The sequence below is a fragment of the Aythya ferina genome, assembly GCF_964211825.1.
Source record: "Aythya ferina genome assembly, chromosome: 1".
Lineage (NCBI taxonomy): Eukaryota > Metazoa > Chordata > Aves > Anseriformes > Anatidae > Aythya > Aythya ferina.
In genome coordinates this window covers 123,017,922-123,045,117 of record NC_140296.1, presented here as the reverse complement: position 1 = coordinate 123,045,117, position 27,196 = coordinate 123,017,922, and the positions used below count along the sequence as shown (strand labels likewise).

Here is a 27,196-nt window from a genome sequence, read left to right as displayed (position 1 = left end):
TACATCTGCTTAATGTAGATAACCAAGGAGATGTGTATTTCTTAGGGAAAAAAAACCAGCACATTTTTGACAGAAGTTAACTTAAATACTTTTGTGATAAACGTGTTATCGTGAAATATTCCAGAAATAGAAGTATTTAAACTAAATCTATTAAAAGATATCAGTGTGTCAGGACATTAATTTTTTTAAAAACCAAGAATTTCCCTGTGGCTTTTTTATGAAATGGTTGCTGTTGATCTGTTTTTGATGTTACAAGTTTTTCTTGTCATTTGTACTTACTACAGATGTGTTTTCTAAAGTGGAGATGCCCAGCCATTATTGTTTGGCTCTGCTGGAGCTGAATGGCATTGGCTTTAGCACAGCAGCATATGAAACCCAGAAACAGGTCATGCAAGCTAAACTGACTGAGATTGAGACCAAGGCATATCAGCTGGCAGGCCACAGTTTCTCCTTGACCAGCCCGGATGACATTGCAGAGGTACGTGAGGATTAGGGTGGGAGGGAGAAGGCCTTCTCAGAAGTTACTCTCAAGATGCTTTTGCTTGTATGTATGTGCATATGAAGAAAGGACAAAACACAATTTAACTTTTCTCAGAGTTGATAGTCTTTAGGCTAGTTATGAGCTTGCTGCCTGCAAGGTGCATCTTCTACTTGTTCCTGATCATTGTGATTTCTGCTAACTTCAGCAGAACTAAGGAAGGTAGAAGTTAAGTGGAAGTAAACATGTCTGTATAGGACCTTGGCTCCTCATGGAGCATGAGATGGTCTGCCAATCAAATGGCTTTTGGAATAGTTTGGATTAATGGTGCAGGACTAGACCAGCTTTGTTGGAACAGCAGTATTTTGCATACATTAGATGTGATATCATGTAATCTCAGTCTAAATATAGTTGTACTGAATAAGCTGAGCTGTTGCTCTTGTCCCTTCACAGGCATGAAAGAGAAGGAAAGACTGCTTTACAAGTTTAGAATGCATTACTGTTGTGTTTTTTTTTCAAGAACCTGTCAATTTTTTAAAAAGCCTAGGAAACAGATTTGTATTTAAATTACTGATGCTTTTATTCCTGAAGAACATTATTTTCTGTTTTTTATGTATACTACATGGTATCACAGCAGTAGTTTAGGATTGCCATGCATACAGTTTTTTCAGTTTAGTTCATTAATTTATTTTTGAGGTGCTATACTTGATATGGAAGCAATCAAAACTTGCAAGCAGCTATCACTAAAAGAAGTTCACAGAAATATTCCTGCTTTGTTGCAAATGCTGAAGTTTTGCTCTGTAGTATTAGTCTGAGATACAGCTCCTGAAATAACGCTCAGCTCTAATTTTACTCTGCTTCATGGAAAAGGGGAAGAAAGGTTTTTCTGAAATTCTTTGAACTATGGAAGCTTGTTTTTCATGTAGAAATTTTGTCAAGAATCATGTGAAGTATCTTCTACAGATTAGCAGAGCTTCCCTTTTCTAATTTTGTGTCAGTAAAACTTTTATGCTACATAAATGTGTGAGATAGAAACTTTTATTCCTTTCTGCCAGCTGTGACATGAAATACAATAGCTGTTAAATTGTGTACAGTGTCACACAGAATGAAAAATGAAGAACTGTGTTGTATATGTCAACTAGTGAGCACATACTTCATTTTCCAGCTTTTGACAATTTGTTAGAAAAACTAGTATTCTGGCTATACTATAAAAAGTATTTGTGACCACCTCCTTCTGTGCCATTCATTTTGCACTGAAGCCTGTTCCCTACTAACACTTCTTTTTCTTAACCAATGTTCTTCCCACTTCTAGTCATCTTAACTCCATTTTATTACAGCTGACTATCAGCAGTAACCTCACCGATTGGATGGAGTTGATTACCTTCCCTAAAAACATACCTCTGAACTCAAACTTACAGTATTTAGGAGATGAGATTTTAGATTGCATTTGGTAGCTAATTAAAACAAGAAGGAATGACTTTGACAGCAGAGGTCTTTAATCAGCTTTTTAATTACCTGAAGCATTCCTACTGTCCTTTGGCTGAAATAAACTGTTTAAGTGCTGAGTCCCTTTTTGTCTTCTCCTGGGAGTAGCATGCAGAAACTGATTTGCAACTTTGGCCTTTTTCAGGTTTTGTTCCTGGAGCTGAAACTGCCACAAAATGGAGATGTGACAGTTCAAAGAAACAAGAAAACTCTGGGTTACACCAGAAGAACATCTGCTAAAGGAAACCTGGTTAGGTTGAGCAAGCAGTTCAGTACAACCAAGGTACAGTAAAATCTGGGTCTAGTCTAAAAGTAGTTGTAAAAGTAACTCCTTCTTCCTTCACACATCCACTGCTTGGATACCTTGGAGTTAGGTATGCTGACATAGATGAAAGGAAACTTATTACTGCCTTTCCTTTGCCAGTTACCACTGTAAATTCGAACTGGATTCAGCCTTCTTCGTTAGCAGTTATTAACTACTCCTACTCGTCTAAAGCCCAAGTATAGCGACGACGTAACTTCAAATAGCAGGTTTCAGTGAGAATAGTCAGGCAGAATTTGATTTCTCGAACCAAATGTAAGACCAAAATAGTATAATTATTTTGTAAAACCAATAGCAGAAGAATGTTTCAACATCAGCTTGAAAGATACTTAAATATCATGGTGATTAAGTACGCTATTTTTCCTACCGGTTACCAAAATACAGTCTGTATTTTGTGCTTCAGAGAAGGCTTCTTCAGAATGGTCGCTCTTATGGTTCACCAAATTTAGCATTTCAAAAGATTGTATATATGTGAAGGTGATCAACTGCTGCAGGCTAATGGGTACTCTTGTCAGACAAGTAACATTAGCAGATAGATATGTTCCCCGTTTTCAGGACTCATTAATGTGTTGTTTTCTTAGTTTCACCTTGTTCAGTGTAGTCAGTGGCCAGAAAAGAAGTATTGATTTTTGAAACTGAAGTGGCTGTGAATAAATAAGTGTGGTAGTGGTGGCAGAGCAGGGAGCAAGAGGCAAAGTGAGGATTCCTTCCTTTTGTGATGTGGAAGGCAGAGGTTGTAACTGCCTGCTACATCAAAAAAATGTTATATCTGAGAAATGTTTGTGTAACGTTGTCTTTTGAAAAGAGCTCTTAGCATGCAGATAGGAGAGAACAGGGAGACAAATATGCACGAAGATGGAGGAGAAGCAATAAGCTGGGCAAAAAGAGGAAACAGGAGTCCCATCGCAAGTGATGCCACGATCATTTCAGGTGACTTGTTGGGTGGTGCAGACTAATGGTAGTGATAAGGATGCAAAAGTCCAAAGAGAGGTGATTGCCTTGTTTGTGTGTGATAAAACTGAAGCTGTATCTCATGGTGTTTTCATTGTCCATGTCTAGGCAGTATACGTGGAGAAGATAGCCATTTGATTTTAAGGCAGTGAAACTGGGAGTTCACTGTGGGTGAAGGAGTTACTTTTCCCTGCAGAACTGCAAAAAACTTTCTAAATAAAGCTTTTAAGGCAATTAATTATAGTTGCGCTCTTTTCTCTCCACAAGGATGTTTTGGAGAAATTAAAGACACTTCACCCATTGCCGGGGCTCATACTAGAGTGGAGGAGGATCAACAATGCCATTACTAAAGTGGTGTTTCCGCTACAGAGGGAAAAACGATTGCATTCAGTCCTGGGAATGGAAAGGATATATCCAGTGTCACAGACTCACACAGCTACAGGTAAAGAAATGTGTGCAAAATTTTCCCTTATTATTTATTTTTGGCAGTGTTTGTGTAAGGTAAAGATCAAGGAAATCAAGACTGTGCTTTCTTTCAAAACAAATGGAAATACAGAAATACCTCTGTCACATTAATCTGCACTAGAAGTCTAACTGTGTTAAAATACATGCTTTTTTTGTTCCCTGATAAGTATTATTCATTTCTTCCATGTATTAGCATGTAAATCTCTGACCCTGGAACAGGTTCTGGATTTAAGGGTTTCTTATTAGTGACAAGGAAGTGCTGCAGTGGAACCACCTTAATGAGCTGGAGCTCATTAAACCCAAACTATTTTTCCTTTTCTTCAATTTTCTCATTTTTTTTTCCCAAAACATCTGGTTGTTGGAGATGCAGATGTGTGTTCTCCTGTGTTAGGTTAAAGAGCCTCCTTTTGGACTCTCAATTATGCCTTGTCTTCCTTCTCAGGTCGAGTAACTTTCACGGAGCCAAATATCCAGAGTGTGCCAAGAGATTTTGCGATTGAAATGCCCACTGTGGTTGAAGAAAGCCCACCCTTTCGAGCTGTTTATTCTCGTGCTGTTTGTGGCAGCAGGTAAGGAGGATCTTAGCAAAGCTTCTGTCTACTTGCCTGATCTTAATGTGGTCAAGTTGTCAAATTTCTCTTTTCTGACTTTGCCTGTGGCTGCTGTCTTGTCAGTGTGGCTCATTGCTCAGTGTTTCCCTTACACTTTGAGAGGAATAAATACCAGAGCATTCAGTGACACATGGAAGACATAATACTAATAGCATGTGGCTCAATGTAGCCACTTGCTTTTTGTAGTTCTTTATGAAACCCTACTGTTGTTGGATGGAAAGCCTGAGTCTAAGGAGTAACTGAACTGTTTAGAGTCTGGTTTCTGAACTTAGAATCTGACTTCCTAAGAGCTACACTTAAAGAGGGTGGGATTTTGTGGAAGGAATAGAAGAATATTCAGACATTCTGTGCTGTGCAGCTCACTGCAGCTCACAATACTAAGGGAACATGCGTGAACATATTTTTTGTTCTTTGCTATTAATTTCATTTGTGGTAAAGCACCTTCTTCAACAGCATGCAGATAGCACCCTATTTTGACATTATTACACACCAGCAATCAAGCAGTTGTGTGGAAGTCTAGTGAACTATCAAGGTGGATTTTTTGGCAGCTAGCTTGTGAGCCTTCATACTTGGTGGTGGCTTTCTCTCCTTTCAGTTTCTCTTCTTCTCCCACTCAGGCTCTTGTTCCACATGTTCTCTAGGAGAAGAACCAGGACTAGCCATGGAGGCAGAAGTGTCATTTTCAGAAATAGCTCTGGCAATGCTTAGGCTTGTAGCAGTTTTGCAGGATGGTTGAAGAGTGAGCTGGGTCCCAAAGAGAAGCAGCCCATCAATGAAAAGGAGTCCTTGCTGAACTTTGAGACAGGCCTGCTTTTCAGACTGATTGTTTGGAAATACATTCTTTATTTAAACCACTGTGTTAGGAAGCTGTGCAATTGCAGAGGCACAGAAATAACTTCTGGCACAGAAGAAGCTGTCATGTAGTCCAAATCCGATAGGCCATACAAACTTCAGTCCAAAGTGTCTTTTTTTCTTAGCAATTATCATACCTGTGTGTTTTCTTCTTTTTACTGCAAGAAGCTTCTGACCAAAGGAATGTAACTAAATTAGATAGTGATTAAAAGCCCTTACTCACACAAAGAAATTGGGAACTTCTGCTGGACAGTGTGATTATCTGTAGTTCCTGCATGTTGTCCCTCACCTTTATTTCTTTTGAAAATGTATTTCTGGGACTGTTGTGCTATCCTTCATCTCCTTGATCCCTACCATCCCTGAAAAGACAAGGTATAAGAAGAAAAGGGAGTGCCCAAGGGAAGAACAGGTGGTGTTTTCCATGCTTTGCTCTGCAGAATTGTCATGGATCTCAAAGAGATACCTTTTTCATTTTAATAAACAAGTTGCTCAGGATCCTGACCCAGATTTCAAGGGCTTATAAAGGCCTTTCACCGGACAATTTTTTGCTCAGTCTTTAGCAAGGAAACATGCAGAGTGCTATAAGCATATCATCTGCAACTTTTGCTCTGTTTTTTGGTTTTGCACATGTACTTATGATGCTGGGAGGAATCTTTTCTGTCTATTAGCAGTTGGTTGGAGTAGATGTTCTGCATATGAGAAAAATGTTGAGAGAAGACCTGGCACTCAAGGTGCAGTGTTGAATTTTTAAGATTCCTGTAGGACTCCTTTTTTGCCTTTTTTTGGAATACTTTTGTCACAGATCTGGGGTCAGTAAATCCTATCAGTTGTACATATGGTCTCCAATTCTCCCATGGTTAAATGAGGCATGGGTTGTCCAGCAGAGTGGAATAGAGGCTACTGTCTTGCCCTCTTTCACTGATTTTTTGGTGACAAAAAATGATTATGCATCGTTAAGTGTTTTAAACATTGTTGAAGAAAAGTCATTCTTTGTCTCCACAGAGGTAGAAGGCATTCCAGTATGTTGCCTAATGGTGTAAATATTCAGGATGAAGACAGATCTAAAGGAAGAGGAATCCCATTTTCTGTTAGCATGCGGCATGCCTTTGTTCCCTTCCCAGGTAACAGACAGATCCTGCTCTGTGCAAGCTACTTGTTAAGAATATAGTTAACAAAAAGTCCTAGATCTTATGAAGAGTTAAGAAATGGTGATGGTACATATCTTGCAAACATATCTTGGCAAACAAATGCAGTAGTTATTGTGCTCTCAAAAATATTCACAAGAAGACTGTAAAGAAGAATGTTTTAATTTGGTAAAGCATTCAAATGTTTTTATTCCAATGTTCGTACCTTTATTCACTCTCTAAGAGGGAATTTTTTTTTAAGGAGCTGTACCTACAGAGCTCTTAATGCACAAATTGCACTCTGCTAGGATTCTCTCTATCCCAATGTCTATTCTCTGTGAGGTTAACTCCAGGAGATGAGGGGAAAGTTCTGTGGTTTAGGAGTAGATGTTTTATCCTCTTTGCTGTTACTGCATGGACATCAGTGATGGCAACAGTCAAGAAGATGTGATTTGGGCTTTCAGTCTGAAGGGGTAGAGAGTCATGTGCTTGGGATGTTGTTGGAGTAATTTATAAAATAATGATTTAGCCTAATTTGTTGTCTTCAGGTGGCTTAATCTTGTCTGCTGATTACTCTCAGCTTGAACTGAGGATCCTTGCTCATTTGTCTCATGACTGTCGACTCATTGAAGCCTTGAACAGGGGTTCTGATGTCTTTAAGAGCATTGCAGCAGAATGGAAGATGATTGATCCTGAAGCTGTTGGAGACAGCACCAGACAACAAGCTAAACAGGTAATTTTTAGGAAAAAAATCAGCAGATTTCTTGGCAGGAAGGTTTAGTGTTCAAAACATCAGGAGTCACAATAGTATGGTTTTCTGTTTGAGTTTGGCTGTGACTTTTCAGTAAATGTTTTGTAAGTCCTCCCAATCCTAGAAAGTTTCATCTGGGGCTGTCTCGGTTCTGGGGGATGAGAGTGGAGAAAGGCAGCATGAATGGCTTGGACTTGAAGCATTCTCTCTTCTTGAAGGCTTGCCCTTGTTACCATACCCTTGTTTTCTAGTGAATCACACCGTTTTGGCTCAGGTTTCTCTGCATGGCTCACCATATGTTTGTGATTCTTTGCACTGTCCTCTGGCAGATTTGCTATGGAATCATCTATGGAATAGGAGCAAAATCTTTAGGCGAGCAGATGGGGATTGATGAAAATGACGCTGCCACTTACATCGAATCCTTCAAATCAAGATACACAGGTTAGGAGAAGGCTATATGGGAGCTGGGTGTCTTGTGGAGGTGGTGATGTTTGATTATTTTTATTTATTTATTTATTTATTTTTGGATGTGGGGTGTGTGTTTGGCTTGCTTTTGATTTTTAAATCCCTTCACTTCGTGTCTCTTCAAATCCTAAATTTGTCTCAGCACTCTACTACTCCTATCTCTTTCAGAAAAGCTTTTCATTTTGAAAAAGTCCAGTGCATGAGCAGAGCAGTTTGATACTCCAATAATGTTTTACTCTGCACTCCTGTTTTATTCATCTTTAGGACACTGTTGTTTGGTTATTACATTTATCGGCCCTGGGAATTCATTTTAAAGCTCTCAACTTTATGAAGAAACATTTTCTTTATTAAAACACAATTTCAAAGGATATGTAATATGACTTTAGATCACACTTCTTGCAATATCTAAATATAACTGTTGATCTCTTTTGTCTTCTGATTTCCTTGAATTTTAAACTGCTTTTCTTATAACTTACATTTTTATCCATCTGCTCAAATTAGCTCTCTCGTACTTTGTAAAAAAATATTGTTGTGTTTCTAAGAAGTATGTAAGCATGTTAATTTTTAGGAAAGCTAAGAGTAGAGCTACAATCAGAAAATGAACAGAGGGCAAGCGGGAGGAGACACAGGTAGTTGTAATCATAAAACTTAGAAATGAGCTGGAAAATTAAGTTCTGAAGATTCAGGATTTGCTTCTTTAGGAGACAAATGATGAAGAATGGTTTCCTATTATGAGTGTGTTTAGTGTCCAGTAACTTCTGGATAGTCTCTCCTTCAAAGACCACTAGAAATGACTTGCTGCTTCCTCCCCCCTCAGTACACATTCAGTCACACAAACCCTGCAGTGTGCAAAGACCATAGATTGTAATTTCACTTCCTATGAATTTTCACTTCTGTGTATTGCCATTGCTAAATTACATACCTAATGGATTGACTAATGCTGTCAGTCTTGATCTCGAATAGCTCCTTTTATGTTTTATATTTTGTAAACCTTGGAAAGTAACCATCTGAAGTCAACTTTTTCCACTTCGGTGCAGTTGTTACCTGAACTTACAGTGATAGAGACTCTTCCATGTCTCACCTTTCATTGACCTAAGTTTCTTTTTAACACCTTTGATGGATTGGCTCCTTCCCTTGCAGAGCACAGGTGGGTGAGTTTTTATCTTAGAATTTGAAGCGACACAGCCTGAAGTCAGGCAACCTGAGGCAACAAGAGCTCTGACTTCTGCTTTAAACTTACCCCCTTCCTGCTACTTGTCTTTCCAGTGCTGTTCCAGGTCCTGACCTCTTCATTAGCAATAATCCATGTATGATTCTCTGTGCCTGGCCACTGTGCAGAAATGACTTCCTACCTCCTTTTGCACAGCCAGATATCCTGACACTGTGCACTCTCTTCCACCTCAAAAGTCTTAATAAGTTTCCCAGCAGAGCTGAGAACAGGCTGAATAAGTGATCATGTGCTTTTGACCCCATCACTGACAGGGTCTAGGAAATGTAAAGAAATACCTTTGTGCTGCTTGGGTTTCCCAGGCTGCTTTCACTGACCTCAGTGAGGAGTCAAAGTGGAACATCAGCTGTCTTGGTGAAAACTTTCTCTTTCACAGGGATTCAGAAATTCTTGAGGGAGACAGTAAGGAGCTGCAGAAGAGACGGGTTTGTGCAGACCATCCTGGGAAGACGGAGATACCTGCCAGCTATTGGAGATCCAAATCCCTACAGTAAAGCTCACGTATGTTGAGTGCAGTACTTTCCTTTTTCTTTTCATGTTAGGTTTTTATACGTATCCATAACTGTGTTTTTAGAGGGTCTACGAGCCATTTTGGTCATGACCTTCCACTTCTCACGTAGTTCATTGTTTCCTCAGTTGTTCTCTGAATAACAAAGCTTTTGTCATGATCTGTTTGACGTAAGTATTCTGTGACTGGGTGTGCTGCTGTCATCACTGTGCTAACCTCACTTCATAACTCCCATTTGGAACTAGAATGAGTAATTTATTGATGTAAGCGGACATGATTTTAAAAAGCCCCCACACAGTGATGTGGTTTAACTCTTCCCACTCAGAGGTCTTTGCATGTTATACTCTTTCAGCACTTGAATAAGAAAGAGGATTTAAAGTCCTATATTGGGGTATTTGTTTCTTTTCTTATATACTCTCAGAGGAAAATTGCTCTACCTTGTTAGATAAATATTTATTTAATATACACCTACACGTTGGCATTATTCTCAAGGTCATTTTGGACACAGCTGTCATAGATGCTGTACTTCAGTAAGAGTGAATTGACTCCCTGGAGAGGCGTTGGTGCATTTCTGTGGGGAGGAGGCATTATATTTCTCAGTAGGAAGATGAATCAGGTTGTGTGGAATTAAAGACTGGAGTGGAAGATGGAGAGGGTGGAGGAGTTTGTACTCTGAGTAGTTGAAAGGGAAACAAGGAGATGTTTAAAAAAAAAAAAAAAAGTTTTTTATTTTTTGAGATGATTTGACTATTTCATCTGAAGGATACTTCAATATGAAGCTTTGTAGATGTACCTTCTGTTCGACTTCAATAAGATTTAAAAGAATAAATCAAAGACCAATTAATGAATTATCTTCACTTTCATTTCAGTTTCCTCATAACGTTTTGTAAACATTTCAGTTCTGATCTGAGAGACAGAGAAGACCCTGTGAATACAGATTTCTTGCCTGAGAAGGGGAATGGCAGAGAATTTTCTTGTGTGGAAAAAAACACTGTCGTGTCAAAGTGATCTGGTGTGGTTTTGTACAGCTGGGAGTTATGGTTAGATGCAATATGACTGATAATTATCCATTCCTGATTGTTTTGAAGATAGGCAGAAGTGTCTCATGGTCCTTGGATTTGCAACGAGATTTTTCTGGTCCTCATGAAAGGCTGTAACCATGTGTATATGCTTCTCCCTCTTCAAGCTTGTGACTTTTCAGGCTATTGCCCCTGATGCCAATACATCTTAAATTTGTGGATATGCTGCTCTTTTCAGTCATCTGGAGAAATACTGTGCATGAAGCTAGTCTGTAATGTCTTGTGCGTATATGATAAACTCTGGAGGTTTTACCATGCCTGTACTTGGTCAAATATTTTGTATTTTTAATGAAGTACGTGTGGCATGCTGCATTAGATTTATTTTTTTGGGTGGGTTTTGAGAACAAGTGTCTTTGTTTAGGCAGAGCGTCAGGCTGTAAATACAACTGTTCAGGGATCTGCTGCAGACATTGTCAAAACAGCCACTGTGAACATTCAGAGACGCCTGGAAGCTTTCTCTTCTGTGATCAAGTCCCATGGGCATCTGGAGAGCTTGTTCCAAAGAGATAAAACAGGTATATGGACCTCTTCCTTCCCCCCTGAGGGAAACTTTCAGTGTTTACAAATGGAAAAAAAAATCACCCAAAAAAAGCTTAAGGGCATTGGGTGGGAGACAGATTTTATTTTCTGACTGTATTAAGTCTCTGCTTAATGGGCAAATGAGTTGTAAGGAGAGAGGGAGAAACCCCAGTTGTCTCAAAGATGATGTTGCAAAGGTTGGTAATTGGAGTTCCTTTGTGATACAGTCTGTGATGCCACTACAGATTTGTTCAAAAGTAGGAAGGAGAAACTGAGCAGATATACTGGCTTCAAAAGGAGTAAGAAGATGGAGTGGAACAACTTCTAGTTCCAAAAACATATATTTTTTTTGTTTGTTTAGAATTAAGTCTGGCATTTGTTAAACTTTGATGTACTGAGGCTCCACAATATTGTTATAATAAAGCATTTACCAGCATAAATTTATTCTGGCTGCAGATAATAAAGCTGCACTTGGGTACTCATTCCCAGAGGAGTGCTACGAGGCCTCTTTTTTTTTTTTTTTTTTAGCATAGTGTAGACAGTGAATCAATCATATGTTTTTAGAAAGATAACATAAGGAACAGAATTCTATATTTTCTTGATAGCTCTTCAGCCTGAAGCACAAAGCTGTCTTAATATGAAGACTCTGATTTGTAGGCATGAGAAGGAAAAATAAATAGTTGTCAAACCTCTAAAAACATCAGGGAGTTTTATTTTAGAGAGGCAAGATTCAGAGGTCTGCAGTGTATGGAAAGCATGTGCCTAGCAGCAACGTACCTCTCCAGGAGCAGAAACTCCTGATCTTTGGCCAGGGAGAGTAGATGCATTTGTGACTCTTTTTCATCCTCTAATATTAGCTGTTTTAAAAATTTGAAAGAATTCCCTTTCAGCAAGCTGTGATGCCTTTCCCGTCAGAGATGCGTGCTGTGTCATGTGTCTTCTTGATGCAGCTGTGTTGAGTGTGAGGTTTGTGTGAGGAACTGATGGGGTGAAACCCTTCCTGTAGTTGTGAACTGGAGTCCTCCTGTTAGCTAACCTGAGAAATAAATAACTTTTGAGTCTGATGCATGTGTGGTGGATTTTTGTTTGTTTTCAGCTTTTACTATGGAACTGTTTGTTCTGTCTTATTTTTGGCAGGCAAGATCTACCAGGATCCTGTTTTTGTCAGCTGCTTATTGCTTATTCAAAAACTGCTCTTTTTTTTTTGTTCTCTCTCTCTCTCTTTTTTTTTTTTTTTTTTTTTAACTCAGGAGTAGTAGCTACAGTTTCAGATAACTGCATTTGGGAGGAGGCTACTGCCTTTTAGACTAGCCATTAAAATGATTTTGGAAGAAAAGCAGAATCCTAATTCAATGCCAGGGAACATTATAAACCAACTTCTGATTAAACTTGACATGATTTTGTTTAAAATTTACTTTTAAAACAGATGGTTCAGGAGACACAACTGCCTCTTGTTTTTGTTCTGATTCACATCTTTATAAATTAAGGCTGAAATGTTTATATCTAAAATGTTTTTCATTTAACGTTTTTCCCTCGGTAGCTGTACAAATATTGATAGGATAGTAATGTTTTCTGTTTTTATCTTTAGGCATGGGCTTTTTCATTTTAAAGTTCCTCGTGTTCTTTTTCTTAGCATTAGGAATGTGTGAACGTTTTTTGATTACAAAAACACGCCTCTGCATGGTGATATCTAATGAACTGTGCTCTTCATCTGTGCAGGAAGGCTATCCAGGAAGAGAAACAGAGGGATGCTACATCCCATCACCGGAGGTTTCTTTATCCTCCAACTCCATGACGAGCTCCTCTATGAAGTTGCAGAGGATGATGTGATCCAGGTACAGCTGTTCAGTTGTATTTTTTTTTTTAAACTATCTGCAGCATTACAACGTTTCAAACAGGCCTTCTTACTAGGATGGATTCTCTTTTCATGTGTGCTAAAAGGTCTGTGAAAGAAATGTTAAATTGGATGAAAAACTATGTCTGTATTCTTGATTACTTTATTTTCAGACATGAACCATTCCCATGGGTGAAGTTCATAGCTTATTTTCCAGTGTGTGCTTTGCTGCCTGTAGCAGCAGTTCATGACTCAGTGAGTGAAATAGCTCAGTATCGTGGATAGCTGCAAGGGGAAGATTTTCTCATGTGGAAATTCCCGGAGTTTGGAGGAATTTTTGTCTCCCTCTTTATTCTCCTGTCTTCTGTTGCCTAGCTCTGTGTGTTGTTACCTCTGTAGTTTGTAGTCTGTGTAGGGAAAGGAGGACTCTGTGCTTTTGGTACTGTTTGTTTGTTCCCTACGTACCCATCTTTCTGGTAAGATTATTATTCTGTATAGGTTGGATGTTAGGAAGAACTTCTTTACCAAAAGGGTTGTTAGGCATTGGAACGGGCTGCCCAGGGAAGTGGTGGAGTCACCATCCCTGGAGGTCTTTAAAAGACGTTTAGATGTAGAGCTTAGTGATATGGTTTAGTGGAGGACTTGTTAGTGTTAGCTCAGAGGTTGGACTCGATGATCTTGAGGTCTCTTCCAACCTAGAAATTCTGTGATTCTGTGATTATGGTTAGCAGCATGCTAGATAAAGGAAGTATGTTGCATGGACTTAAGATACATTTCATGTGCGTATATATCTCTGTGTGCTCTTCCACTGTGTAGGCACTCTGGTGCCTGGGTACATCAGTGCCTGTGATAGCTTTTAGTAGCAAGCCTGTATGCTGGCATCTAAGTGTTTTCACAAGTCCAAAGCACAAATCCAGGAAGGCTCGCAGGGTGAGCTCCCGTATCTAGGGGATGTCATTCTCCTGCTTTTTTTCTGCCCATACACATTTGTAATGACAGAAGACCATTTCCTGGTGGCAAGCAATAACTTAGTCTGAGAGAGCTTTCAGTAGTAGTGACTGGTCTGAGCAATTTTTTTCAACTTTCTGAAGAACAAAGGGTTTAATATTTTTCTTCTGAATCCCAGCTCTAGATTCTGTTCATTTTGCCAACTGTGATCAGACACCTGCTTCTTCAATCCAATCAGGCTATTTCAGAGATGAAAAGGCACCTAATTTTGATTCTGTAGAAAACTGAACTCCCTCTGGAGTATAGACTTTTACATCTTTAGATGCTAAATCCAAGTTATCATGGTGTCCCCAGCAGAACCAGGTCCAAGTGAGTGGGTTTGAGTATTATTTATTTATACTTATTTATTTTATTTTTTCAGTAACAGCCTTAACTTCAAGGACAATGTCGTGGTTTAACCCGACCGGCAGCTAAACACCACGCAGCCGTTCGCTCACCCTCCCCCCTCCCTCTCTGGGACGGGGGAGAGAAATGGAAAGTGAAGCCCGTGAGTTGAGATAAAGACAGTTTAATAAGACAGGAAAAAAAAATAACAAAAATAATAATAGCAATAATAATAATGATGATACAATGGTGATAATACGAAAGTAATAATAGTATGTACAAACAAGTGATGCACAATGCAATTGCTCACCACCCGCTGACCGATGCCCAGCCTAACCCCGAGCAGTCCGGCCCCCTCCCCCCGGCTAGCCACCCCTATATATTGTTTAGCATGACGTCAGATGGTATGGAATACCCCTTTGGCTAGTTTGGGTCACCTGTCCTGGGTCTGTCCCCTCCCAGCTCTTACTGCACCCCCCAGCCTGCCCGTTGGCAGGACAGAGCAAAGGCTGAGATGTCCTTGGCTTAGTATAAGCACTGCTCTGCAACAATTAAAGCATCGGGGTGTTATCAGCACTCTTCTCATTCTAAGCCAAAACACAGCATTCCACCAGCTACTAGGAAGAAAATTAATTCTGTGCTAACTGAAACCAGGACATCTATCCACCCCTTATTCCATACCATTTATGTCATGCTCAGGTTACACTCTTTTCCATACATTCTAATTAGTCACCTATAGTAATCATGGTAGTGATAACATACAGTATAATATACTATTTAACATGGTGCAATTCAGTTCATGGGCTATTCTCACCCAGTATTAAATCTCCTTGAGGTACACACCGGACCTCTCCGTTCTTTTGCATCACCCACCAAGTATATCCAGGTCCCTGAGCGAAAACAATTCCACGAATAGGTTTGCCTTTTCCTGAGGCAGGAGTAGCCCAGACTGTTTTACCCAGCATATTTTTTACATGCACTACAGGAACTTTATCCCCATCTACAGTACGTAACAGGTTTGATTGGGCAGGTCCAGCTCGGTTGGTAGATCCCCTAGTATTGACTAACCAGGTGGCCTTTGCCAAATGCGTATCCCAGTTTTTGAACGTCCCAGCGCCCATTGCTTTCAAGGTAGTCTTTAACAGGCCATTGTATCGTTCAACTTTCCCGGAGGCTGGTGCATGATAGGGGATGTGATACACCCATTCAATACCATGTTCTTTGGCCCAAGTGTCTATAAGGTTGTTTCGGAAGTGAGTCCCATTGTCTGATTCTATTCTTTCTGGGGTGCCATGTCGCCATAGGACTTGCTTTTCAAGGCCCAGGATGGTGTTCCGGGCGGTAGCATGAGGCACAGGATATGTTTCCAGCCATCCGGTGGTTGCTTCCACCATTGTAAGTACGTGGCGCTTGCCATTGCGAGTTTGAGGGAGTGTGATGTAATCAATCTGCCAGGCCTCTCCATATTTATATTTCAGCCATCGTCCTCCATACCAAAGAGGCTTTGACCGTTTGGCTTGCTTGATTGCAGCACATGTTTCACAGTCATGAATAACCTGTGCTATAGCGTCCATGGTCAAGTCCACCCCTCGATCACGAGCCCATCTGTATGTTGCATCTCTACCTTGATGGCCTGAGGTGTCATGGGCCCATCGGGCTATAAATAATTCACCTTTATGCTGCCAATCCAGGTCCACCTGAGCTACTTCAATCTTAGCAGCCTGATCCACCTGCTGGTTGTTTTGATGTTCTTCAGTAGCCCGATTCTTGGGCACATGAGCATCTACGTGGCGTACTTTCACAGCCAGGTTCTCTACCCGAGCAGCAATATCTTGCCACAATGCAGCAGCCCAGATAGGTTTGCCCCTACGCTGCCAGTTGTTTTGCTTCCATTGCTGTAACCATCCCCACAGGGCATTTGCTACCATCCATGAATCGGTGTAGAGATAGAGAACTGGCCATTTTTCTCGTTCAGCAATGTCTAAAGCCAGCTGAATGGCCTTCACTTCTGCAAACTGACTCGATTCACCTTCTCCCTCAGCAGCTTCTGCAACTCGCCGTGTAGGGCTCCATACAGCAGCCTTCCATCTCCGATGCTTCCCCACAATACGACAGGACCCATCAGTGAACAGGGCATATTTCTTTTCATTCTCTGGCAACTGGTTGTACAGTGGGGCTTCTTCAGCACGACCCACCTCCTCCTCTGATGATATCCCAAAGTATTTGCCTTCTGGCCAGTCCATGATCACTTCCAATATTCCTGGGCGACTGGGGTTTCCTATTCGAGCCCGCTGAGTAATCAGTGCAACCCACTTGCTCCATGTAGCATCAGTTGCATGATGCGTAGAGGGGACCCTTCCCTTGAACATCCAGCCTAGTACCGGTAATCGGGGTGCTAGGAGGAGCTGCGCTTCAGTACCGACCACCTCCGAAGCAGATCGAACTCCTTCATATGCTGCCAATATCTCCTTTTCAGTTGGAGTATAGCGGGCCTCAGATCCTCTGTATCCCCGACTCCAAAACCCCAGAGGCCGACCTCGAGTTTCCCCAGGTTCTTTCTGCCAGAGGCTCCAGGTGGGGCCGTTCTCCCCGGCTGCAGTGTAGAGCACATTCTTTACATCTGGTCCTGTTCGAACTGGCCCAAGGGCTACTGCATGGACTATTTCCTGCTTGATTTGTTCAAAGGCTTGTCGTTGTTCAGGGCCCCATTCAAACTCATTCTTCTTACGAGTTACTTGGTAGAGTGGGTTTACAATCAGACTGTAATTTGGGATGTGCATTCTCCAAAACCCCACAACACCTAGGAAAGTCTGTGTTTCCTTTTTGTTAGTTGGTGGAGACATAGCTGTTATTTTGTTGATCACATCCATTGGGATTTGACAACGTCCATCTTGCCATTTTATTCCTAAAAACTGGATCTCCCGTGCAGGTCCTTTGACTTTATTTTGTTTTATGGCAAAACCGGCTTTCAGAAGGATTTGGACTATTTTCTTCCCTTTCTCGAAAACTTCCTCTGCTGTGTCACCCCACACAATAATGTCATCGATGTACTGCAGGTGTTCAGGAGCTTCCCCCTGCTCTAGTGCAGACTGGATCAGCCCATGGCAAATGGTAGGGCTGTGTTTCCACCCCTGGGGCAGCCTATTCCAAGTATATTGGACTCCCCTCCAAGTGAAGGCAAATTGTGGCCTGCACTCTGCTGCTAGAGGGATGGAGAAAAATGCATTAGCGATATCAATTGTGGCGTACCACTTGGCTGCCTTCGATTCAAGTTCATACTGAAGTTCCAGCATGTCCGGCACTGCAGCACTCAGTGGTGGCGTGACTTCGTTCAGGCCGCGATAGTCCACTGTTAGTCTCCACTCGCCATTAGACTTTCGCACTGGCCATATGGGACTATTGAAAGGTGAATGAGTCTTGCTGATCACTCCTTGGCTCTCCAATTGACGAATTAGCTTATGGATGGGAATCAGGGAGTCTCGGTTGGTGCGATATTGCCGCCGGTGCACAGTTGTGGTAGCAATTGGCACTTGCTGTTCTTCGACCCTCAGCAACCCCACAACAGAGGGGTCCTCTGAGAGACCAGGCAAGGTAGATAATTGTTTAATGCCCTCTGTCTCTAAGGCAGCAATACCAAAAGCCCACCGGAACCCTTTTGGGTCCTTGCAGTATCCTCTTCTAAGATAGTCTATGCCAAGGATACATGGAGCATCCGGACCAGTCACAATGCGGTGCTTTTCCCACTCATTCCCAGTCAGACTCACTTCAGCCTCCAATACAGTCAACTGCTGAGATCCCCCTGTCACTCCACAAATATAGATGGGCTCTGGTCCTTTATAGCTCGATGGCATGAGCCAGGCCCCAGCACGTTACAATGATTTGTGTTACTTTGGAACTGCCAGAATCATTACACCTTTTTTTCAAGCATTCTGCCAGTTTTTGAGGATTTTGCCATTGTTCAGGGGTGAATTTCCAACACACTGGGGGTGCCAACTGCTCTAGATGCCTGCCCATATCCACCCATACTCCCTGCCACCCACAACTATACTGCTTCCGGGCAGATCTCCGGATGAGCTTCATAAGTAGTTGTTTAACTTTAAGCAGAATCTGAAGTGCATTCATGAGGCAGAACAACAAGACTATGGTATTCTGAGTATTCCAGAAATATTCAATATCTTGGAGAGCTATTGTGACAAGCTCAGGGGATAAGAGGGTGGTGAAGGAGGAAGGCAGAGTGACCCAGGAGGATACAGGGGTGGTGAAGGAGAAAGGGAGAGTAAGCAAGTAAGGAAAAATATCCTCCCCTTTCCCCTCCACAGATTGACTCTCTAATGGAGAAAAACAATAGGTATAATTGCTAATAGTTCCCAAGATGCTGTTTCCAAAGTACAGAGTCCACGATGTTACTGAGTATAAATACCAAGTTAGAGTCATGACCAGATATCTTATCGTCTCATAAGCCATTGCTATAACACTTAGTACCATAATGGTCTGAAACCAGGGCCCGGAGAGGAGAAACAACACTACAGAGAGCAAATACGGAAAATAATGTACTATAATACTCAATTTTGAAAACAGGCGCAGCAGAGTTGTGATTAAAGCAATCAGCATCATGACAAGTGACTATTAAGCAGGTCTAATCCTTACACCAATTTTAGTTTAACACACTCTGATCAGATCTGCCGTTATCTCAACCTTTCGGGCCCCACGTTGGGCGCCAAAAAGACTGTCGTGGTTTAACCCGACCGGCAGCTAAACACCACGCAGCCGTTCGCTCACCCTCCCCCCTCCCTCTCTGGGACGGGGGAGAGAAATGGAAAGTGAAGCCCGTGAGTTGAGATAAAGACAGTTTAATAAGACAGAAAAAAAGAAAAAAAAAATAACAAAATAATAATAACAATAATAATAATGATGATACAATGGTGATAATACGAAAGTAATAATAGTATGTACAAACAAGTGATGCACAATGCAATTGCTCACCACCCGCTGACCGATGCCCAGCCTAACCCCGAGCAGTCCGGCCCCCTCCCCCCGGCTAGCCACCCCTATATATTGTTTAGCATGACGTCAGATGGTATGGAATACCCCTTTGGCTAGTTTGGGTCACCTGTCCTGGGTCTGTCCCCTCCCAGCTCTTACTGCACCCCCCAGCCTGCCCGTTGGCAGGACAGAGCAAAGGCTGAGATGTCCTTGGCTTAGTATAAGCACTGCTCTGCAACAATTAAAGCATCGGGGTGTTATCAGCACTCTTCTCATTCTAAGCCAAAACACAGCATTCCACCAGCTACTAGGAAGAAAATTAATTCTGTGCTAACTGAAACCAGGACAGACAATTATTACCAGCTTCTCCAGTTTCCTTTAGATATACTTCAGCCCATATAGATTCTGTGGACAGTCACTTAAAACAGAGTATGTACATATTTCCCAGACTTGGACTTGTGTTCCAGATTTAGCTTGCATGCTTTTCAAGGTTTTTTTTTCTTTCTAGCTGAAGCAACACTGTACTTCTTACCCCTTTGTTTAATCGCTTTTAGGGCCAGAAAGGATCTTTTTTTGTGTGATAATACTGCCTGTTCTCCCTTCAAATGCAGCATTAGAATTGTGCTATAGTGGAAAGTTACAGGTTTGAAAGGATCTATTAAATCTCTCCCTCTCAAGCCCTCACTGGAAGCAGGGCCTGAATTCATTATCCCTTTTGAGCTGCAATATTCATTTTACTAAAAAGTGGGCATTTTTTGGTTTCTGTGTTGGTGAGGTTTTTTTTTTTTGATCTTGCTGGCACAAAAGTTTTATTATACTGTAAGTAATGCACAAGTATTGTACTGTAAGTCAAGGGCAAGAAAGAAGACCGTGGTAATTACAGACCTGTCAGTCTCACTTCAGCGCCTGGTAAAATGATGGAGAAAATTATTCTGGGAATTATTGAAAAACACCTGAAGGACAGTGCAGTCACTGGTCACAGCCAAAACGGGTTCAGGAGGGGAAGGTCCTGTTAATGAACTTAATTTCCTTTTATGACAGGATCACCCATCTGGTTGACCAAGGGAAGCCATTTGATGTAATTATTTTGGATTTCAGTAAAGCTTTCAATACTGTCTCTCACAGTTTCCTTTGATCCTTTTGATCGAGGCCAAGCTGAATCTGAGCCAGCAGGGTGCCTTGGTGGCCAGGAGGGCCAACCGTGTCCTGGGGTGCATCGAGCACAGCATCGCTAGTCAGTCATGGGAGGTGATTGTCCCGCTCTGATCTGCACTTGTGTGGCCTCACCTTGATTACTTAGTGCAGTTTTGGGCACAACACTGTAAGAAGGACATAAAAATATTAGTGAGTGTCCAAAGGAGGGCTACAAAAATGGTGAAGGGTCTGGAGGACAAGATGTATGAGCAGCAGCTGAGGCCCCTTGGTTTGTTGAGCCCCGAGCAGAGCAGGCCGAGGGGAGGCCTCATGGTGGCCTGCAGCTCCCTCACGAGGGGAGTGGAGGGGCAAGCGCTGAGCTCTGCTCTCTGGGGACAGCGACAGGACCTGAGGGAACGGCATGGAGCTGGGACAGGGGAGGGTCAGGCTGGGGGCTAGGGAAAGGTTCCTCACTGAGAGAGTGGCCGGGCACTGGGATGGGCTCCCTGAGGAAATGGGCAAGTCACCAAACCTGATGGAGTTCAAGAAGCATTTGAACAACGTTCTCAGACATATGGTCTGATTTTTTGGTGGTCCTATGTGTGTAGCCAGGACTTGGACTCGATGATCCTTGTGGGTCCCTTCCAATTTAGGATATTCTGCGATTCTGTGCACCCCTTGGATGCAATAAGGGTTTGTATTCAAAAAAGTTGGTGTTGTCCCATGGTTGGTGCTGGCTGCAGCTTAGTTTCAGCTGCAAAACTGCACAGAAGAAAACTAAAAATATCTTTCCATATACCTAGGAATTTGTCTTCCAGTCAGCATAGTATCCTTACCATTTATTGTAAGATAAATAATGCTAGTGATCATTCGTTTGATTTGCAGTCTATCAGTGAGCTCGGTTGCTTCTTTTAGAGAACTAAATTGGAGTAACACCTGTTGTTTCTTGTGCTAAAGGTGTGGAAAAGGAAAAGGAGGTATGAGGGCTTTCCTGGTCTGTGCAGAATGTCAAAGTGAAAGGGGGGAGGTTTCAGAGCTTGTCACAACAGCAAGATTGTGGTAATATTACCACAGATGGTAGAAATTGGCTTGTGAAGCAGGCCCTGGCAAGGAGGAGTTTGAAGGAATTTGATGTTTCTTGCTGGACGTGTGGCTGTTTTCAGAGAATCTCCCTCTGTATGGTTCATGTTTCTTTTGAAAATACTGGGCCCAAAACTTAATCAAGGCTGTAGTAGTTTTGGGTAGAGTGGGAAATTGGTGTGTGTATCACACAAGCAACATTTTCTTTTTCCAACTGCATTTGTTTTCTTTCCTACAAAGGTACGCCTTGCTTAAGGCCTGTTCAGTTTTTAATCTCTGGTAACTCCTTTTTTTTCCTGTTCAGACAGGTATTTTTCATCTTATTTTTGGACAGTAGACTATCCTAGTTTTCTATTCTGTTCCCTCCTACTCTGTACTTGTCTGTACTGAATTACATCCTATTTCAAAGCATTTTTCTAGGTTATAGGGATCATTTTGAAATGTGATATGTAAGGTGTAGGATTTCGGAAGACAGATCTCCCTCTACCTAATAACGCTGTTGTAAACTTGTGCTATGATCTCCTCTGCACCTCCCTCCATTCCCCTGTAAAAATTTACGAAGAAATTTCTCCTTGTGGGTACCAGTGAGGGATGGGATGAGTGTGGATTGAAAGATTCATTCTCATAAGCAAACCGGGCAGGCTGGACTCCACGTGGGTCTTGGGTTAGGAAGAGTGTCCTTTTATCCATGGTAGGTATTTACCGTCAGAAAAAAAAATCCAGTCTCTTACAATCCTAAAAGTCACAAGCAAAAATATCTTCCAGGCCCTTAACTGTGCACTTAAATGAATGTTTTCTTAGAAATACCTTTGGAGGGCAGCAAGTTGAAGTTGCCTCAACAAAACTGAGGGCAAACCTGAGCAGTTTCTAACATTGCACGGAGTGTGATCTGCTTTCCCAGCACTTTGTAGTGTTTGTTTCAGAGTGCCTCTCATGCTGACATGATGAGGAGGAGCGCAGTTCTTTGCCTCTGGTTTATTTGGTTTGCGTGTTGCTCTCTGAACACTGATGTTTTCAGAACAGACTCCATGAAACACTCAGAATTATGCAGCTGGGTGAAAGAGGAGAGTGCAGAAGTCTCAAGTATTTAATGGAAACTTACTCATGCTTTTTTTTAAAGTAATCTTAAACAATGTGGAGCCAGTCCCAACTCTGTAATGCATAAAATGTTATTTGTTTTGAACACTTATCTGTCCATAAACTCTAATAAGGATTAAAATGTTCTGTTACATTTTACATTCCCATCAGTACAAAATAAACGGAAGAGCTGCAGATGTCCACCCATCTATTGACATGAAAGCAGAGCATTGAGGTGGTGTACATTGGGCTTCTACACAACACTGCAACATCTGATGTGTGTTTTCTTACAGGTAGCTCAGATTGTCAAGCACGAGATGGAAAACGCTGTCAAGCTCTCAGTAAAACTGAATGTTAAAGTGAAAATTGGACCTAGCTGGGGAGACCTGCAGGACCTGGAGCTGTAGACATGAAACAGCTTTCTTGGATGTGGAAGATGCCATGGACTGGTTGAGGCAAGGACCAGCACACTCGCAGGCAGTGAGAGACCTGCTCACGGTGCAGTTCTCCTGCTTGGGTTTCTATGGACATCGTTGCAAACTGTCATCTGCCATGGTTTGTGGAAGCTGGTATGAATTCTCTGAGCCAAACCTTTCAAAGGTCAGATGGTGCTGTGAGACATGTTTACGGAACTGTGGAAATTATTATTGCTAAAAGCACACTATTTAAATTAATTGTTAAAATATGCTTGTTCTTGTAATTTAAAACAAAGCCCAAAGCCTAATGAATTTATGGCGTATGAAATGAGCTGGATTATTTAATTAAAACAAAGCACAGAGATTATTTGGAAGTTCTTGTGTGTAATTGTGTACAGGACAAAAATGTCACGGTGTTTGCAATTAATGTTGAATTTTGTAGGCATCTGCTAGGATCATTCTGTAATTAATTCTCTTGCTGGTATTCACGTGCAGAAATGGCTTTATAGCTGCACTGAGCAGCTGGTGCCTGGCTGGCCTCTGACTTTTCGGAAAGTGTGTTGGTGATTGACCAGTGTAATTCGTCCTACTGCTACCTTGCAGGGATATTGTTTGGACTCTTGTAGTTAACACAAAGTCTCCAGCAAAATCCTTCATTTTGAAGAGTGAAACCCAATTTATTGGTTAAAAACTTAACTGCAATTCATGCTGTAAGAAAAACAGCTCAGTCTGGCTGGCTCAAGCGACAGCCTCGCCTGGTGTTTGAAGGCTGTTGCGTTAATGAGGTTTCGCTGGCTGGTGGGTGACCTGTGGGTCTTCAGAGGCCAGTCTCTTCGGGCAGCCTCACCTTGGTAGCCTTGCTGAAAGTTGCTCAGATTTTATCCTGTGCTTTGCTACAGTGCCTCTGACGGTGTCCCTGTGGTCAGGCAGGGAGATTTTTCTGGGAGTTTGGGCTTCTCAGATGGAGCCAGCCCCGAGGCTGACTCAGAGCAGCAGGATCAGGTGCTTCAAAAGAGCAAGGAAGGAGCTCGCAAGGAATTAACCTGCCAACGTTTGGTGTTACTCTCCTGGTCCGGCTAAGCCTCATGTTGTGTGATTTCGTTTTCCTTCCAGATTTGTGCAATAGCTGTACAAGCTCAGATATTTTTATTCACTTTCATGCAGTGCCTTATCTTGAGTTCTGTTACCTTCATCGTATGGCCATTGTGTGTTACAAGGAAGGGGAGGACAGGTGCCTCTTGTCATCTTCTTTGTCTCTATTTACTTTATTGTGTCTTCTCTTCCGCATTTCCTCCCTAAAGTAAACAATCCCTGGTTTCCATACTTGCCTACTGTGAGAAATTTTCAAGCCCTTAATTATTCTCCTTTCATTTCCGAACTTCTGCTGCATCCTTTTTAAGAAGTGTACGTTTGAAGTTTCCTTTATAACCTGATCTGAGATGATGCACGCTCGGCTTTGAACAGCCTGAGAGCACTGCTGCTTGAGCTTGTTAACTTCAAATACAGCGGTTTTGGCGTGGCCATTATCCTGGCATCAGAAGTATCTGGCTCTGAGGTTTCAAGCACATGGTGAGTTTTAAAAGATGTTAATGGGGCCCCCCCCCACAAAAGGTCACATCCCGGACTTTGATCCACCACCTGCCCGTTGTGCAGCAAAATGGATGTGTGGTATTGAGTCAAAGCCCCAGGTGGTGATGCCCTGACCGCTCTTCTCAGCACTCAGCTGACCTTCCTTCCTGCTTTTATTTCTGGTTTTCTTCACTTTACATCAAGATTTCTTTGTTTCCTTCCTGCCCTCTCCACGCAGTGGTGTTCTTCCACATCTGTCACCCGATGGCTGAGCTCTTTATCCACGGCATTCGCTTGATAGACAGTTGTTTCTTCTCTATTCTGGGCTTCTTAAAGCTTTTGTTATTAACAGATTTGAGCCTCGGCACCCTGGCGTCTGACCATTTGTGTGCTCTGCCTGTAAAGATGTTGGGTTGGATTCATTATCAATTCACAAGGCCTAATGAGTTCCTGTTCCTGGGTGTCATGCGGTGACACACCTGTGCTGTATTTCAGGCCTCGCTGGAGTTCCTGTAATTTGAGTTGCTTGTTCCTTGGCACACTGCAATATTTGCCTCCTGCACGCTCCCTTCAGGATTTCAGAAGGATGGAGCTCGCGTGTATTTCTCAGCAAGCTCTCTGTACAGGGAGATGCTAATCAATAACATGATTGACACAGAACTAAACTTATTTTGATAAACAAACGTGATGGATTCATTATAATTAAGCTGTAATTTGGAGCAAATGGGAAGATAAAAGGTGGCCACTGCTCTGTGAGTGAGGCAGCTGCTGTGTTTGAGTCATGATATTAGGACTGGTTCTGAGCTGCTGCCTGATTGCTGCTATTTACATTCCCTAATTCTGATTAGACTTTAACTATTAAGGAGACTGAGCAGGGGAAGCAGAACAGGACTTTGGTAAGATAAGCAGAGGCACTGCTGAGAACTGTGCTGAAAATAATACCTGTGATTTTCTGGTAAGTGACCCAGAAAGAGATTTTCTGACTGAATTATTTACTTACTTACATATTTTTGCCTTCCCACCTATACCCTATGACATGCCAAGGCCCAGCTGTAAACGTGGCTTTTTTCTTGCTAAGGGCCAGATAAATGCAGTGCGGGGCACTCTTCCTCTTCCGTGGCCAGGCTGTGATGCCTCTGTGTGTTTGCTCTCTGTTCCTCAGGTTGTTGGTGTCTCTGCAGCCCACTTCTGCCTTTTGTTGGCACTGCAGAGCGTGCACAGTAAGTGTGGCCTGGCAGCCCAGGAAAAAGATGGATGTACGCTGTGGAGGAGTTGGAAGCTGCAGTTATTGTGGCAGCTTTGTCGTGCAGCACGCGTGGAGATGTTGCTGCCTGGTTCTGTCCCGTGCCCTGCGCTGCCTGGCTGACGCACCAGCAGGTGGGTGTCTGCCTGCCGAAAGAAATCGGGAGAGGATCCAGTCCTAACAGATAGTGGAGGTCCCCAGGGCTGCGCTGTCTTCACATAACGTGGCCCCGTGTGACCCAGCTTCTCAGAAGGAGAGCCTGTTCCCATAGGTTGTTGAGCAGCCTTGTTCTGCTCGGCTCACATGCACTCTCCTGTCAAAATGGCTCAAATTTTGATTCCAGCTACTACTGAACCCTTTCCAGTTCTGGGCTTTCCAGTACTGGGCAGAACTTCCCCATACTCCGTAGCAGGAACACCTGGCATCAGTACCACAGAATGGTTTGGGTTGGAAGGGACCTCAAAGACCATCTAGTGCTAACCCCCTGCCATGGTGTGTGTGTGTGTGAGCTTTTTGTCCACCAGAACCCCCAGGTGTCTTTCTGTAGGGCTGCTCTCAGTGAGTTCTCCACCCAGTCTGCCCTCATGTCTGGGATTGCCCCAACCCCGGGGCAGCACCTTGCACTTGGACTTGCTGACCCTCATTAGGTTCACCTGGTCCCTGTGGATGGCTTCCCTTCCTTCTGGTGTATCGACTGCACCACTCAGCTTGGTGCCCTCTGCAAACCTGCTGAGGGTGCACTCGATCCCACTATGTCGTGGATAAAGGTATCACGAGCATCAGTCCCAAGACAGACCCCCTGTTTTAGATCTTTTGCTTTTGTCCCATTCTATTTGCATTTCATCAAGAAGAGAGTTTGCAGAGATTCTTCTGCCATTTTTTCCTATAAATCTGTAGCCGAAAAGAAGGAACGTGAACTGGAAGCTCAGTAGCTTCAGCTAACATTTTTGAGCCTCTCCTGGCACAGCAACTGAATCCCATTGCTGGTAAGTGCCCTTAAAGACTAGCTTGATTCTGCACTTTTGAGAGTTCAGCTTGTACAGGGCTGCTTTTAACCTGCAGTGGAAGCAACACAAGGGTACTGCCAATTGGCTAAGAAGTCCAGGTACAAGGTTAATGTTTCTGGGGATGGATATTTCAATTATGAGCTGCATGCAGTGAAGTATAAGCGTGTTATCTGGGTTCAGGTTTTGTCCCTGTTCAAGCTGTTGGAGGAAGGGATGTGGCGATCCCCGCCTCAGCAACAACTGTGGCTGGATTTTGTTTTCCTTGGTTAGTAGTATATGATCCATCCAAAAGCTTTACATAAACTACTCACCTTTTGAACTACTATAAAGAATCTAGGAGTACAGGTTGAAAAAAGAGATCTACACCAACTAGTTATCAGTTCTTTCCTTTATTTTCCTTCCCTCTTTTTTTTTTTTTCATTTTTTTTTTTTCATTTTTTAAACTGGGAACTTCAAACAGCTTCAGTTAACGATGCCTTAGTTTTCCTTTTGTGGTGCTGTCTTAGGATACCTGTGGAAACAGGAAAGGGTTAGCACAGGAGCGTGTGGTTCACCCCAGATCTGCCTTCATTGTGAAATACAGGTAACGACTTGTTAATGCATACTCTGTCCACGTTTCCTTGACACTGAATCTGAGCATTGGTTGCTATTTAAAAAAAGTACAATGTTTGATTTGTTGATTT

The 27,196-nt window shown here is 42.3% G+C and overlaps 1 protein-coding gene across 4 annotated transcripts in view; it reads left to right on the top strand.

Moving 5' to 3' along the window:
• The window catches only part of POLQ (DNA polymerase theta), a gene marked incomplete at its 5' end in the record, with an annotated part of 58,594 nt that extends 35,533 nt beyond the window's left edge, over positions 1-23,061 (top strand). For 3 of the 4 annotated variants that reach the window (XM_084500802.1, XM_084500801.1, XM_084500800.1), the window contains 11 exons: positions 285-478; positions 2,109-2,246; positions 3,504-3,678; positions 4,144-4,270; positions 6,167-6,285; positions 6,837-7,021; positions 7,369-7,480; positions 9,109-9,233; positions 10,681-10,834; positions 12,558-12,673; positions 22,572-23,061. In XM_084500802.1, coding sequence (XP_084356928.1) covers positions 285-478; positions 2,109-2,246; positions 3,504-3,678; positions 4,144-4,270; positions 6,167-6,285; positions 6,837-7,021; positions 7,369-7,480; positions 9,109-9,233; positions 10,681-10,834; positions 12,558-12,673; positions 22,572-22,685 — 1,559 coding nt within the window. In that variant the 3' untranslated portion in view covers positions 22,686-23,061. The remainder of the gene's footprint in view (positions 1-284; positions 479-2,108; positions 2,247-3,503; positions 3,679-4,143; positions 4,271-6,166; positions 6,286-6,836; positions 7,022-7,368; positions 7,481-9,108; positions 9,234-10,680; positions 10,835-12,557; positions 12,674-22,571) is intronic. The other variant, XR_014686258.1, reaches the window with a different exon arrangement.
• Between the last annotated feature and the right edge of the window lie 4,135 nt (positions 23,062-27,196).